At 47.0% G+C, this 13,742-nt stretch overlaps 2 protein-coding genes across 6 annotated transcripts in view; both read right to left on the bottom strand.

Annotated features, from left to right (window-relative positions):
- Oscp1 (organic solute carrier partner 1) overlaps positions 1 to 5,491 on the bottom strand; it is a 31,351-nt gene extending 25,860 nt beyond the window's left edge. The window contains exon 1 of one of the 4 annotated variants that reach the window (XM_047527240.1): positions 3,561 to 5,491. In XM_047527240.1, coding sequence (XP_047383196.1) covers positions 3,561 to 3,672 — 112 coding nt within the window. In that variant the 5' untranslated portion in view covers positions 3,673 to 5,491. The remainder of the gene's footprint in view (positions 1 to 3,560) is intronic. The other 3 variants (XM_047527246.1, XM_047527252.1, XM_047527257.1) reach the window with 3 other exon arrangements.
- A 1,452-nt stretch (positions 5,492 to 6,943) lies between these two features.
- Positions 6,944 to 13,404, bottom strand: Mrps15 (mitochondrial ribosomal protein S15). Of its 2 annotated transcripts, none has more exons than XM_047557567.1 (8): positions 13,170 to 13,404; positions 12,825 to 12,866; positions 11,683 to 11,758; positions 10,861 to 10,909; positions 10,250 to 10,385; positions 8,665 to 8,723; positions 7,328 to 7,519; positions 6,944 to 7,099 (listed from the first exon to the last, which is right to left on the bottom strand). In XM_047557567.1, exons 1-8 carry the CDS (start codon positions 13,297 to 13,299, stop codon positions 6,959 to 6,961), a joined length of 825 nt encoding a protein of 274 aa, XP_047413523.1. In that variant the 5' UTR covers positions 13,300 to 13,404; the 3' UTR covers positions 6,944 to 6,958. The 2 variants fall into 2 exon arrangements, with proteins under 2 accessions (XP_047413523.1, XP_047413530.1); XM_047557574.1 differs by having other exon boundaries at positions 10,301 to 10,385; positions 13,170 to 13,402.
- Positions 13,405 to 13,742: the final 338 nt, after the last annotated feature.

Here is a 13,742-nt window from a genome sequence, read left to right as displayed (position 1 = left end):
TCAAATGTGGGACAGCATTCAATGTGCAACGCTCAGAGTTACCCCATAAAGAGTGGCTTCCTTTCTGCGGAACGCTAAACTAGAGCAGCCTGGTCGGGGGAAACGCAACATCGGCATGGGCCTTGAGGGAACACGATGGCCTCCAGGAGACCAATTAGTTGTGTAAGATAATGAAAACATCTAGAAGAAATACGATTTCCATTCAAAGCTTCCGCAAGGACTAGTTTACTATGCCTGGTGTTTTATAGGCCTGCGTACTGCGTCTGTCAAGTGGCTCCGGCTCCTGCAGCCACACCAGAGCTAACAGTGAAATAGATGAGTGTTTTTCAGCTTTTTGAATCCTATGCTCTCTACCTGGCTTTCTCTATTGTCTACAAATCCCATCGGCCAACTATTTTCTGTTATTTCTTTTATAAGATCAGTGGGTATATTGGATATCTTTTTTTAAAGCTTCCCTTTTCCTCCTGACCTAACAAGCCACACAGATTCTGATATATTCTCCCCACTCCTGGGATGGCAGCATAGGGCAGCAATTAAGGGCACAAGGGTTAGGAGTATGAGCTCAGGAGCCTGATGCTCCAAATCTGTGACTCTTGCTCTTATCAATTTGGTAAACATGTACAAAGGAGCTTTAGTTTCCCATCTACAAAACGGGGATATAATGTTACCTATGTGATAGAACAGTGTGGGTACTGAGGTGTTTAAGAGGAGTCTTTGGTAATTGGTAAAATCTTCACTTAAAAATTGTCTTAGGGAGCTGGGGCTGTAGCTCATTGGTAGAGTGCTTGCCTTGCGCATGTGGGGCACTGGGTTCGATCCTCAGCACCACATAAAAATAAAGAAAGAAAGATATTGTGTCCATCTACAACTAAAATAAAATTTAAAAAAATTGTCTTAGCATTTATTGTTGTCATTAGGAAGATATATCCCCCAGTTTTAGAATCAGTTACTGGAACTGAATGACCAATAGCCCTACCTCCAAGGAGAGCATAGAAGGGCTGGATCAGGTTCCACCCAGCATCTTGCACAGGGTGACACTCAAATACCGTGGAGAATGAATGTGTGACAGTGAGCTACTAAAGGCTGAAATTCCCTAAAATCAAACCTAGAAAAACCAGAGGGACTGTAGCTCTTAAAGACAAAACCAGTCCCTTTTATTCACAGGGCCTTATCCAGATGACTCTTGAAAGATAACACCTATTATTCATTATGCTAATCATGTTAAATACATTGTCTCATTTAATCTTTACAACTTTGTTTCCAGGTGTGTATTATTATCTTTTTTTTTTTTTTGGAGGAAGAGGCTTATAGAGGTTACATCTCAAGGTCATGCAACTAGTTAAATAGCAAAGCTGGCATTGGGACCCAGATCCAAGTGACTCTAAAGAATATTCTCTTAATTGCTAATTTATGCTGTCTTCCAAGATGCAGACGACTAGTAGAAAACCCTGGCCTGTTATCTCACTGGTGCCATTAACCTGAATTAAATCACATCACATAGGTACCAAGGAAAACAACCCTCTTGAGAAAAAAATGACAATGCCATATAAAACTGCCAATTTAGATTATGGGTTCAATATTTACTGAGCACTGATTTATTCTGGTCCAGGCATTATGATAGGCATTGAAGTGCAAAGATGAATAAGAAAGTTGGGTGGGGGAGACATACACAGGTCCTTCCCACATAAGATGGCCAAATAACAAGGCAGAAGCAGGTGTGGAGAGCTATTAGAGCTAAGGTGGGGCTGGGGATATAGCTCAGTTGGTAGAGTGCTTGCCTTGCAAGCATAAGGCTCTGGGTTCAATCCCCAGCACCAAACAAACAAACAAACAAAAAAGCTAAGGTGCTTCATCAGCAGGTCCCTTGTGGGGAGGCCTCCTGAAGAAAGATGATTCTTCAGCTGAATGATCCAGGATGGAAGAGGAAGAATGGAGAGATGGGATTACAAGCATGGAGACACAAAGGAGCATGGTTTCAGTGGAGATCTACAAGTAGTTTGGTGTTATTGGGATAGAAAGTAGGAGGCAGTGGTGGGAGATCAGATTTGGAAGGGCCCCAAAATGTGCTGCATAGGGACTTGGCCTCCACCCAGACAGCAGGAGAAAACTGACAAAGGGTTTTATTTAATTTTATTTGATACTGAGGATTAAACCCAGGGGTGCTCAACTACTGAGTCGGATACCCAGCTCTCTTACTTTTTTGAGATGGGGTCTTGCTAAGTTGCTCAGGGCCTTGCTTAATTGCCGAGGCTGGTTTTGAACTTGCCAGGTGTGACAGGGTTATAAGCAGGGGGAAGTCTGGACAGATCTGGACAAAATCCAGAAAGCCCACTGGCAGTAGTGTGCAGAATGAATGGAGGGGGTGTGCTATGGGGAGTTCTCTTATCTTTTTATGCATGAACTTAGAATCAATCACACAAATACAATAATTAATACCTGAATATGTATATTTAACATCATTTGGGCAAAGACTTTTGTAGAGAATAAATGTTTTAATCAGTGGCCATGCCAATTGCCTTGATATCAACTTTTCCTCCTCTACCATGAATTTTAATATTTCCTTCTTAATTAATCTGAGGAAATTTGGTGAAAACAGTTGTTTGCTAAGAAGTGAGGAAAAGAGTGGCAGAGTGTTCTGGGTTGTCACTGCTGTGGGAATTACATGTGGTATATATGGAAACCAGATGATTCTGTATTTTAGAAGCTAAAATAAAAAAAAAAATTCACAATTGTATTCCCCTCCAACACTTGTTAAGGCAAAGACATGAATTCCTTATGTTTTCTTACTTATCTTCACTATTTTAGAACCCTATGTTTCTTTTTCTTCTCTCTTATTTTTCATTCTTCTTTTTCTTTTCTTTCCTTTCCTTTTTTCTTTCTTTCTTTCTTTTTTTTTTTTTTTGGTACTGGGATTGAGCCCAGGAGTGCTCTACCAATGAGCTACATTCCCGGCCCTTTTCACTTTTTAAATTTTGAGACAGGGTCTCAATAAGTTGCAGAGACTGGCCTCCAACTTGTGATTTTCCTGTTTTAGCCTCCCGTGTGACAGGCATGGGCCATTGTGCTGGGCTTGGAACCTTACATTTCTAGAAACAGCTTCTGAAATACTGATTTCCACCTTATGCGGGAGGGCACTACATAGAGGAATGGAGAATCAGAACCTGTTCCTGGAGGTTAAAAGGATGTTTGGTCTGGCAAAGGTTATGTTGCTAGGTGGTGAACAGATAGAACTCACAATTTTGGAAGGGACCTGTTTTCAAGGGAAATTGGTGGATCACCTCTTCCATTTAGAGGAATAGGGAAATTAGGCAGGATCAGGTACTCTAATTATAGCCAAAGGGGGTGTTAAATTCCAATGGAAGTATCTTTTGGAGAATTTGACTTCCCAGGGTCTCCAACGGGATGGGAGTTGTGGCTTGTAAGAAAGGTCTCTGACTATAAGGGTGAAGTGTGCAAGGGGTGTTGGCTTGGGCTGAAGGGTGCAGGTCTGGCTGTGGGTGTTAGAGCAGGGGCCAGGGAACCCGGGTGCGGGTCTGGGTGTGCGTCCCGGCGCCTCTCACCTTTGCGGGCTTTGTCTCCGGGGATGTTCTGGGCCCGCAGCCGCTGGTCCAGGATGTAAAGCATCTCCCCGCCCAAGTTCAAAAAAAGCAGAGGTAGCGTCCGCACCGACATGGTGCTGGAAAGCAGCAGGGCAGGTGAGGAGCCTGGGGCTCTGTAGACAGTGGCCTGGAGGCCCCTCTGCGTCCAGTAGCCAGGTTGCCAAGACGACGCCGCGGACGGGAAGAGCGAGCCAATCAGAAGACAGCTTGGTGGGAGGTACCCTGAGGGTGGGCGCTCATTGGGTAGAGCGGCGGGGACCGCCCTGGGGATTGGCCGGAGCCCGGACGCCGGAGGGAAGTTGGCCTGCTTTGGGGAGCGCTGGTTTTGATTTTCTTAAGCTGCGGTGGTTGGGGCGCTGGACGCAGCAGGGTCGAGGCGGGTTCGGCCAGCACCGCTCGCTCTGGACGTGCTTCACCCCTCCCGGCTTGCCGGCCGATGACCGAGGAGAGCCCCCAGCAAAGCGTCTCGCGAGCAGACTCGGGTCGAACCGACCGGGGTTGCAGTCGGCCCCCGGCTCTCCTTGTGCGACTTGGGGCAGGTTTGTGAGATCGTGGAAAACACCACGAAAGCACTCAGTGAATCAGTTGCTGGTTTTTCTTTTAAGTGGGGAAGAAACCGATACCCTCAACTCATTTGCATTTCCTCCCTGAAGTCCATCTGAAGCGGCGACCCACCTGGTTTCGTACTCCGTGGAGCAAGCCAGGCCTGTTCCTGTCTGCTTCAACTCGGAAGTTCTCTCCACCCTGTAAAGCAGGCCTCCTAAACATTTCTCTCCTTTCAGGGCAGTGATCCTCTTCTTCACCTCCATCTTGAGCTCCAGGATCACCTGGCCACCCACTGTATATTTTCACTTTGATGAACAGTTGTTCCTGTAAATCTCAATACTTCTAAAACCTACTCATCATTTTTTTTTTTTTTCCCAGATACTGGCAGACCTGAAACAGGCCTTTGTTCCCAGATCTTTTTCTTTGGGTCCTATTAATTTCTAACATGACCCGTCTCTTGCTGAGATGCCTTGGCATGGCATTTGAGGCTCTCAGGCACTCAACTACCTTTTCAGAGTCATCTGCACCACCTTGCCCCCACCTAGCCTTAGAACTCTTTTCATCAGCAAGTTATCCCTTTGGGTAATTTGCCCCCTTCCTCTTCCTCATAACCACACCATTGCGAAATCTTGTCTTGAGGAAGGTCAATCCCAAGTCCTTCCCATATTAATATTTCCCCTCTATCCTACACCCTCTCTAGTTATTTTCCTTTCTTTTCCTTCCCAGTCAAACTTTTTGAAATAGTCTGCACTCACACTCTGAGCTTCCTTAATATCTTTGTTCCCCACCTTGTGGTACTTGGGATTAAGCTCCCTTCACCTCACTGAGACTGCCTCATCTCAAATATTATTTGGTCCTTCCCTTAACTGACACATCAACACCAGGTCTATAAATTTGTTCAAAGCTGCCAGCCCATCTTTGATTTGGTCATTTTGCCCTGTCTCTGCACTGTGGTAAAAGGAAATATAATTAGGATAGGAATAGAATAAACATCATCATTACCTTCGAGCATTTGCTACCAGCTTGGCTCCTAAAGGCATTTGAGTTTTCCGTGGTAGGCTCTTCTCATAGCTTCTCCGACTTTTTCTCATTACCTCGGCAGTATGTTATAGGGGACAGAATATGATCTTTGGAGTCAAGACAGAGCTGGGTTTGAATCCTAGACCTGTCTCTATCCAGCTGTGTGAACTTGGACACATTACCTAATCTCTCTGAGCCTTAATTTTCTCATGGTAAAATGTGAATAATCAGCCAATGTGCAGCATAAAGATGACTTTGATTAGTGGGTAAGATATGGACTTAATGTTTATTTCCCCCATTAATATGTTGAAGCTTTTTTTTTTTTTTTTTTTTTTTTTTTTTTTTTGCAGTACTGGGGATCGAACTCAGGGCCTTGTGCTCACAAGGTAAGCACTCTACCAGCTGAGCTATCTCCCCAGCCCAATATGTTGAAGCTTTGACTTCACTATTACAGGGTATTTGGAGATGGGGCTTTTGGGAGGTAATTGGGGTTAGGTGATGAGGGCAGGGCCTTCTTGATGGGATTAGAAGAAGGGGAAGAAGAGAGAGCTCACCTTTTCTTCATCCCTTCCAGTGTACAAACCAAGGAAAGGCTATGTGAAGACATGAGAAGGTGGCCTCTGCAAGCTAGGAAGAGAGCCCTTACCAGAAATGAAATTGCATAGTACCTTGATCTTAAGATTTCATGGCCTTCAGAACTGTAAGAAAACACGTCTCTTGTTTAATCCACCTAGTCCATGGTACTTTGTTTTGGCAGCCTGAGCGGATTTTCATACCCAGAAAGCTCTGAATCTGATGTCTGCTTATCTTTCTGACCTCATCTTGCTCTTCTTTGCTCAGTTTGACACATTGTCTTCTTTGGATTCTTGAAACATTAAGTATGCTTAGGCCCCCAGGCCTTGGCACTTGGTGTAAGTGGATGGGATTTATGGGGAAGGGGTTATTTATAAACCTCCCTCCCAACACACAGATCTTATAAGCAAAGTCTGCTTATATATAGTTTAGTTTCCTGGGGACAGAACTAATCGTTTTTTTGTTTTGTTTTTGAGTCCTGGAGATTGAACCCAGGGGTACTTTACCACTGAGCTACATTCTCAGCCTTTTTTATTTTAAGACAGGGTCTTGCTAAGTTGCCCAGGCTGACTTTGATCTTGTGATTTTCCTGGCCAGGTAGCTGGGATTACAGGTGTGCAACGTGGTACCCAGCTAGTTGTTTTTTAAATCAGATTTTCAATGTGAACACCAATAACCCCAGCCCCCAAATAATGAATTTCTCTGATCTCCCTTCCAATCTACCCTGCACACAGCTGCTGCCCAATTACTAAAAACAGAGGTCTGCCCTTGGCATCACTCTTTTGGTCTTAAGACTTTAAGCACCTCTCCACTCCCTAGAGGACAGTGTGCAAGTTTCTAGCCCAGCTTGCTTTGCACTGCTCCTGAACACAGCACACACTTCTAGACTTGCCTTTGTATGTGCTGTCCCTCTCTCTCTGCCTAGTAAACTCCTACTTATCCTTTAGGACCTTGTCCAGAAGCGGCTCCTATAAGTGGCCTTCCCACCCAGCCAGCCACCCTTCTACCATGCTGCCCTGTGCTCAGCCTTGCCTGCACTGGATGACACGTAGTTGTTTATATGCCTGTGTTCTCTGGTGGGTGAGGGTAGGGACTCAGACACCTCTGAGATCCTAGAGCTGAATGAGAAAATAGATTCCTCCTTGTCTTTCTTGGACCAAAAAGAATGCTCTCTCCTCTCCTGTTACTCTCAAAGCAGAAATAAATAATTTTAACAGACTTTATTGGTTTCCTTTGAGTGCCTCTGTGCAGGCTTTGGAAGGGTTCTCTGGGTTCCCCTGGTCGTCTTGTTTTGGGGTTGCCATGGCTGCAGCTTTTAAGATCCTTTTTTGTTTCTTCAGCTTTTGTGCCTCCTGGAAAACCTGGGGGTTGGAAGGAGGCAGGAAATCATATGTGAAGGCTCTGACTTGGAGGTCAGGTGGGAACCATCTCCCCCCGATGGTAAGCCCAGCCTTCCTCCATGGGATTGGTGACCTGTGACTTCCCCGGGGTCAGTTTTAGGCTTCTGACAAAGACAGTTTACCTGTCCCTTCTGTACCCTCCATCACAGTCCCAGTAAAGCTGACTAAAGGAGCAATTCTGACTCATACCCGGAGGCACAGAGCCCTCTTGGCCACGAAGCGGCGGTGAGCAGTGCGGTAATAGAGAGGGGGAAAGGTGTACTCGATCCCCAGCTCCCTGCATGTCTTCTCAAAGACATCATAGTTAGTCTTACGGAGGTTTTTTAGCATCTTCTTCCGCTGGTCAATGCTCATCAGTAGATAGCGTTTGTGTGCTTTATCCTGCAGGAAAATCTGTATTACTTTTTTAGTATTCTACCTGTCACTGTTGTGACAAATGTTAGCGCACTTCTGAAGGAGGCATTGTCATTGTTGTCTGCATTTTATAGATGGGAAAATAAAGGTTCAGAGATGTTATGATTCACAAAACGTCCTCAGAATGTTGTGCTGAAGTACAGTCTTGGATCTGGGACTAATGATTTAACTCCAAATCTCATGCTCTTTCCCTACACCACCCACTCAGTCTCTCCACGGCTAGCAAACTGTTTTTAGCTGGGGTAGAGAGGAGGGAGATCCACACCCATAGTTGAGGGCTGCTCTCTGAGGGACCTCGCGGTGGGGCTGGTATTTCACACCTCAAATGAAGGAAACTGTAATCTCTAAGGAGCATGTTCAGCTAGCTCCAGAGAGCACCGAGGTACCAGTATATTTTATTAAAAATAATCACAACTGCTTAATTTGCTAATTATAGCAGCTCTGTGCCAGACACCGTGTTGAGATAGGGTTTAATGGTTAAGCATGTGGGATCTGTAGCAACACTGAGTCGTTTCAAGTCTTGACCATCACTTCCCTAGTGCCTTGAGGAAAAATGTAATCCCTCCATGACTAGACTATCCCTCTATAAAATGGGAAAGAACAAAGGTTACAGGGTTGAACGAGATGTTGCATGTAAAGCATAGCATGGGGCCCAAGACTTTTCTATGCATCATGCTGGCTGCTATTATTATTTCAGATAACCCAGGCAATACTGTGAGCAGGTACTACTATGATCCCCGTCTTACAGATAAGAGGCCAAAGCTCAGACCTGTAACTTCCCCAGAGTCACACAGCTAGTTAAATGGAAGTGACAGAGCCGAGGTTTGAATAGGGCAATCTGAGTCCATTTATGCACTCAACAAATATTCATTCAGGACCCACCATATGCCAGACCCAGTGACCATGCGCTAAAGTTAGTGTTCTTAACCACTAGAGACTTGGTATAACCCTGTAAGGCTCCCACCAAAAATACCCTGTCTTTTCCCACTGAAGCTAATGAGGGCACCATGGTGTCACAGCCACTGGCTTCCTAGGATACAGAGCCCTTCGCCTCCCAGACTCCTTTCTCCCCGGCTGCTGCTGTTTAACTGTGAATGGTGCTCAGGATTTACCTTTCGATGTTTCTGCATGTGTTCTTCATAATTGCGGATCTTGATGGTCAAGGCAACAACTGAAACCACAAACCACAGAGGATGAGAGCTGGGCACAGAGGAAGGGAGGGCCCAGGCCTGCATTATGTTTTAAGAAATGAAGGAATAACAATCACCAATGCTCTTGTACTGCTCTCTGTAATCCCAAAGCACTTTAAATTACAAGATCTCAAAAGACTTTGCATTGTCTTTCCTCTAGAAAGAAAATTCCAAAGGGAAATTCTTTAATCTTATAAAGGTATCATCTGAAAATTATAGTAAATAGCATTCTTAATGGTAAAACTTCAGAGTGTTCTCATTAAATTCAGAAATCAGCCTACCATGGTCTCATGTGATTTGATACTGTACTAGAGGTCCAGCCAATGCAGCTGATACGATTCCAAGGCTGTCAGGACCTACTCCTTGCCTGTTCTCTTCCAGCTGCCATCCTTATTTCTGTGCTTTCACTACCGAGTTTCCAGGACTGTTAGCTCCCCTTTGTCTCCCAAGGCCCTGGACTATATCCCCTTCAGGTATCTTACTTGATTCCCACCTGTATTGCAAAGTTGGGGGCAAAAGCAGAAGTTGGCTCAAAGAGAGGTTGTCCCTCAAGTGGGCACTTCCCAGGACACACTGAGTTCTGGGCACACTGCAGGGAGTGCAGTGGGAATCCTGGCTCTGACCACATGGCCCTGCAAACCACCTCAGCTACAGAGTAGGAAGAGACAGGCATCTCCAGAGCAGACACGATGCAAAAAGTGGCCTTCAGAAAACTGAGTAATACATCACCAATGCTTGTGGTTAAAGAGGACCCTAGTGATCACCTCACTGATGTCCTGACAAATAGCCCATCTGTTCCTGTCAACCTGAGAGATTTCAGCAGAAACAGACAAGGTGATCATGCAGAAACAGGCAAGGTGAGATAAGCAGCCCTTCTGTGGATGAGATGGGCCAGTGAGGTTCAGGGAGGCTGAGGGGATGTGGAAACTTAACTTTTCAAAAGGGACTATAGAGGACCAGGAGTTGGCCTCTCCATGGGGTCTAGTCTTGGCTGCTGGCCAAGAACTCACCAGACTTTAGTCTGGCAAGGGAGAAGAAAAGAATGAAGGCAGGGGTCGGGAGGAGGAAGCAGAGGCTGTAATACGGTTCAAAGGCAAGGGGGAGGAAACATGCAGACCCCACCAGTCTACCTCACTGCTCCTAGTGGTCAATGAAGATCAACAGCACCAAAAGCAGGGGAGGTGGTGGGGTTTTTCAAACACAGCTAATGGGGACTATTGCCAATTCCAGCTGGAAAACTCAGCAGGAACATTATGCTCTTGGGAGTGCTCAGTGTCTGTCTGGCAGGAGGGCTCTGTAGATGTGTCTTAGACTAGGCAACAGAGGCTCCAGAGAGGACTTGAGGACTTGCCCAAGCTCATAGAGAAGTACAAGGCAGGACCTGGGTACTGACTCTAGCACACACAGCTTGGGATCCAGAGTCCAGTTTTCATTGCCCTAGGTCCTTATGTCTCCTTTTCTCAAGCCATATCTAAGTGTACTTGTAGATGAGCCCTAGATGAGGTACCAGTTAGCAGACTCCTCTGCATCCCCACTCCCCAAGAGCCCTCTGACCAACTTCGAGCCTCCAGGGAACTGGTGTCCTCAGGGTTTGCCACGATTTTGTTCATCAACTGTTCTTGCTTGATTTTTAGCTTCTCTTTCTGTTGAAGACAAAGATTAAGAAAATCTGTGCAGTCTTCCATGCCCTAAGAACTAGTCCTTCTGCATGCAAGGCTGTACCTGAAGTTATAACAACTAGGCCTTATGGAGCTCAGGGCCGGACTTCACTGTACTCACCATGGCCTTGGTTAAACAACATGGCTATCCACATCTGGATGAGCCCAAGGCCAAAGCCACTGATAAAAAGAAATGGCTTGTCGAATGAATGTCCATAAAGTTTGCTCATTTGTGCACACATCTTTATTCAGAACCTACTGTCTGTCAGGTGTTAGGGGTACAATGGGGAAGCAAAACTGTCCCTTCCTTCAAGGTGTTCAGTCTGGGAGTACTGACATGCAGACACAGAGTGAAGGTGGGATGTATGCTGTGACTGGAGAAACATGGGTACTGGGGTGCTAACCAGGGTAGGAGGTAGTCCTAGGGAGGCCAAGGCCGAGGTTTGGCACAGGCACTCACCTGGTTGGCCATTTCCAAAGACAAGAGTCTTCTCACAACATCATCGACCCTGTGGAAAAACCAGAGCAATGAGTGACAAGTATGGGGGGCGGGGAGGGGAAGAAATGCTGTTTTCATTTTAGTTTAAAAAGCAAGATGACTGAGAATTCCTTCTACAACAAATAAGGCTCTCTGGAGGTGGGGAGCCATTTTCCAGGGCTTAAAAGTCTGCACGGCTCTGGCTTGCTGGGCTGAGGACATGGAGTGATGTGTTAATTACAGAAAAGTGCAGCTGTTGGCTTGAGTGTTCTAGTCTTATCACAGGAAGGGCTCAGGGAGGAGTTCCATTTCAGGTATGACATGGGTCAATCTGTCTTGAGACACTTCAAGACAAAACTGCACATTGAGTGAGACTGTAGGGAAGCCCTGCTTCCACTGAGGAGGACCTGAGGTGTCTGTCAGCACTGGATTCAAACTCCAGCTCTGCTCCTTAGGAGATATATGACATGGGGCAGCTTAATACTCTATAAAACAGGGCCATGATTTCTTCCCTCAGGGTTTTTGTAAGATTCAAGAGGTGGGACATTTCTACAAAGACACACAAGGCATGTTAGCTCTTTGGTATCTAGTAGTAGATCTTCTCTGAGTACAAAAAAAAAAAAAAAAAAAGCAAGTGGTTGAGCCCCACAAGTTCCATCTGTCCCTGCTGCCCATTCCCCTCTCTATAGCTCTCTTCTTCATTCTATAATCAAGCTTAAGATAGGTCAAGTCTCAAGGTCACTCCTTCCCACTCCTCACCAATTTTCCCTGACTCCTCAAGTGTGTTTCTTCCTGCTTACTTACTTCTCAATTCCAGGGATGTTCTGGTAGTCTTTGAGCAGCGTGGAAGGGGGTGGGTCATCATCTTGCTTGGGCTGGACTGTCAAGTATAGGGATGGAAAACACCCAGAGTCAACTCTAACCGCTCCTCCTCACACACTCCCCAACTCTCCGAGAGACATCCAGGATCTCAGAGAAGGCACTGGATTCTGGGCTTAGTTTCTTCTCTGCAAACCCTGTGGGCACATGCTTTGGTATTTCATTCTCCAAGGAGTCAGTCTTTCCCAAGACCACATACCTGTTCCTGCACCTCTCATATACCTGCCTGGTTCTATAGTTATCAGATTCCCCACTAGGTTGGGTTCTCCTGTGGACAGGACTGAGTTTGATGCCCTTTGAACTGCCCACCCTCCCCCCCAACAGTCTGGTCCATGGCCCAGCCTAGAATAAGCATTCAACAAACACTTGCTGGCTGATTCAAGAATTAAATAAGGGGGTTGAGGAAGGACAGCCAGCTTTAGGACCAGCTGAGATGTAAGCATCAAGTACAGAGTACAGGAAAAGCTGAGCTTTGGTGTTTGCATCCCTGCTGTCCCTTGGAGGTGAGGGAGATGCATGGGGTAGATCTACTTGTCCTCTTCAGTCAGACCCTGCTCTGCTGCTATGCAAGCAACACTAATAGCAATCAGTCTTAATATATACTACTATTTATTAAGCACAGTGATGCTTTTCATGTGTTATCATGGAATCCTAACAACAAAGCTCTCCAATGGATGCTTTTACATTCATTTTAGAAATGAGACTCAGAGAAAGTAACTTGCCCCAAACAACTTATCTAGAAAGAGAGAGCTGAATGGTTATGCAAAGGGAGACACAAAGTGCTATATTCTAGGAAGGCCTGGGTGGTGCCAGCCTTGCAACCACGCTGGCTAGCTCATTTTCAGGCATACATACGCCCTTCCAAGTCTCTTGCTCATACCCTTCTTCCCCCACCCTAATGAAGGCTTTTGGCTTAGGGATCTACATAATGTGGATGGGGTGGTCTGCTCAGGACCTCTGGTCCACCCCTTTGCCCACCCCATCAAATAGATCTAATTCGCCATCTCGATCCCTTTGGCCACCCCAAATCTTCCAGGCGGTCTCTCTTTCGCCCCAAGTTCGCCTACCTGGTTTCTGGATGGTATATCCACGGGCGGCCTGTAGGAGACCTACGCAGAACAGAGAGTGCTGAGACCCATTTCCTTAAACTGTCCAGCTTGATTCCTTCCTGCGCCCTTCGCATTACTTTTCCCCCACGGTTGCTGTGCCCCTGAGCCGAACAGTCGCCCCATTTCTCCTCCGCCTGGGCCCCTGCCCCAGGTCTCCCCCACCTTGTCGCACTTCTTCCCCAGCCACCACACTTTCTCCCTCATCCTGCCACCGCTCTTCTCCCCTGTCGCGGTTCCGGGATATCCTCCATCCCCGCCGGACCCCACTCCCGACTCCCGCGGTCCCATTTCTCAGCTCCTCACTTTGAGGCTGTAGGCCCCACTGGTCGGAGGGAAGCCGGGCGCTCCCTCTCCCCAGCAGGCCAGAGACTGGGGCCTGGGTCACTGCCTGGGTTCGAACCGAACTCAGGGCCCTCCACGCGGCCCTCAGCATGGTGACTTCTGACCCCGCCGGGCCCGCGCCACAGCCAGTCTCCTTCGCGGTACGGACCGGGCTACACGAGCGCCGCCATGATGGCTCAGGCTCGATCAATCGAGGCAGTTGCTCGACCCGAGTAGAAGAGGACCGAGAGAATGGATTGGCGGGCAGGGTTCGGTGAGTTGGAGCGTTGGCCAGATTGGGGGTGTGGCCCTGTGGTTATTGTTGTGCGGCGCCGTATAAACTCCAAAGTGCCACCTTAATCCCTCCCCTGCATTCCTGGCCTCGTGCTCCGGTTGTTTTGGGGCCTCCAGGGGAATTGCCATAACCTTCTTCCCCTTCTCCCTCCGCCCTTCCTCCCCGAAGGTCCGCGGTGCGACCCTGTAACAACCAATGGGGCTCAGACTCCTTCCATGCCGCCTGGTAGCCTGGTGGCTAAGATCATTGGTTTTGGAAGG

The sequence above is a fragment of the Sciurus carolinensis genome, chromosome 1 (genome assembly GCF_902686445.1).
Source record: "Sciurus carolinensis chromosome 1, mSciCar1.2, whole genome shotgun sequence".
Lineage (NCBI taxonomy): Eukaryota > Metazoa > Chordata > Mammalia > Rodentia > Sciuridae > Sciurus > Sciurus carolinensis.
This window is presented reverse-complemented; position numbering and strand designations above follow the sequence as displayed.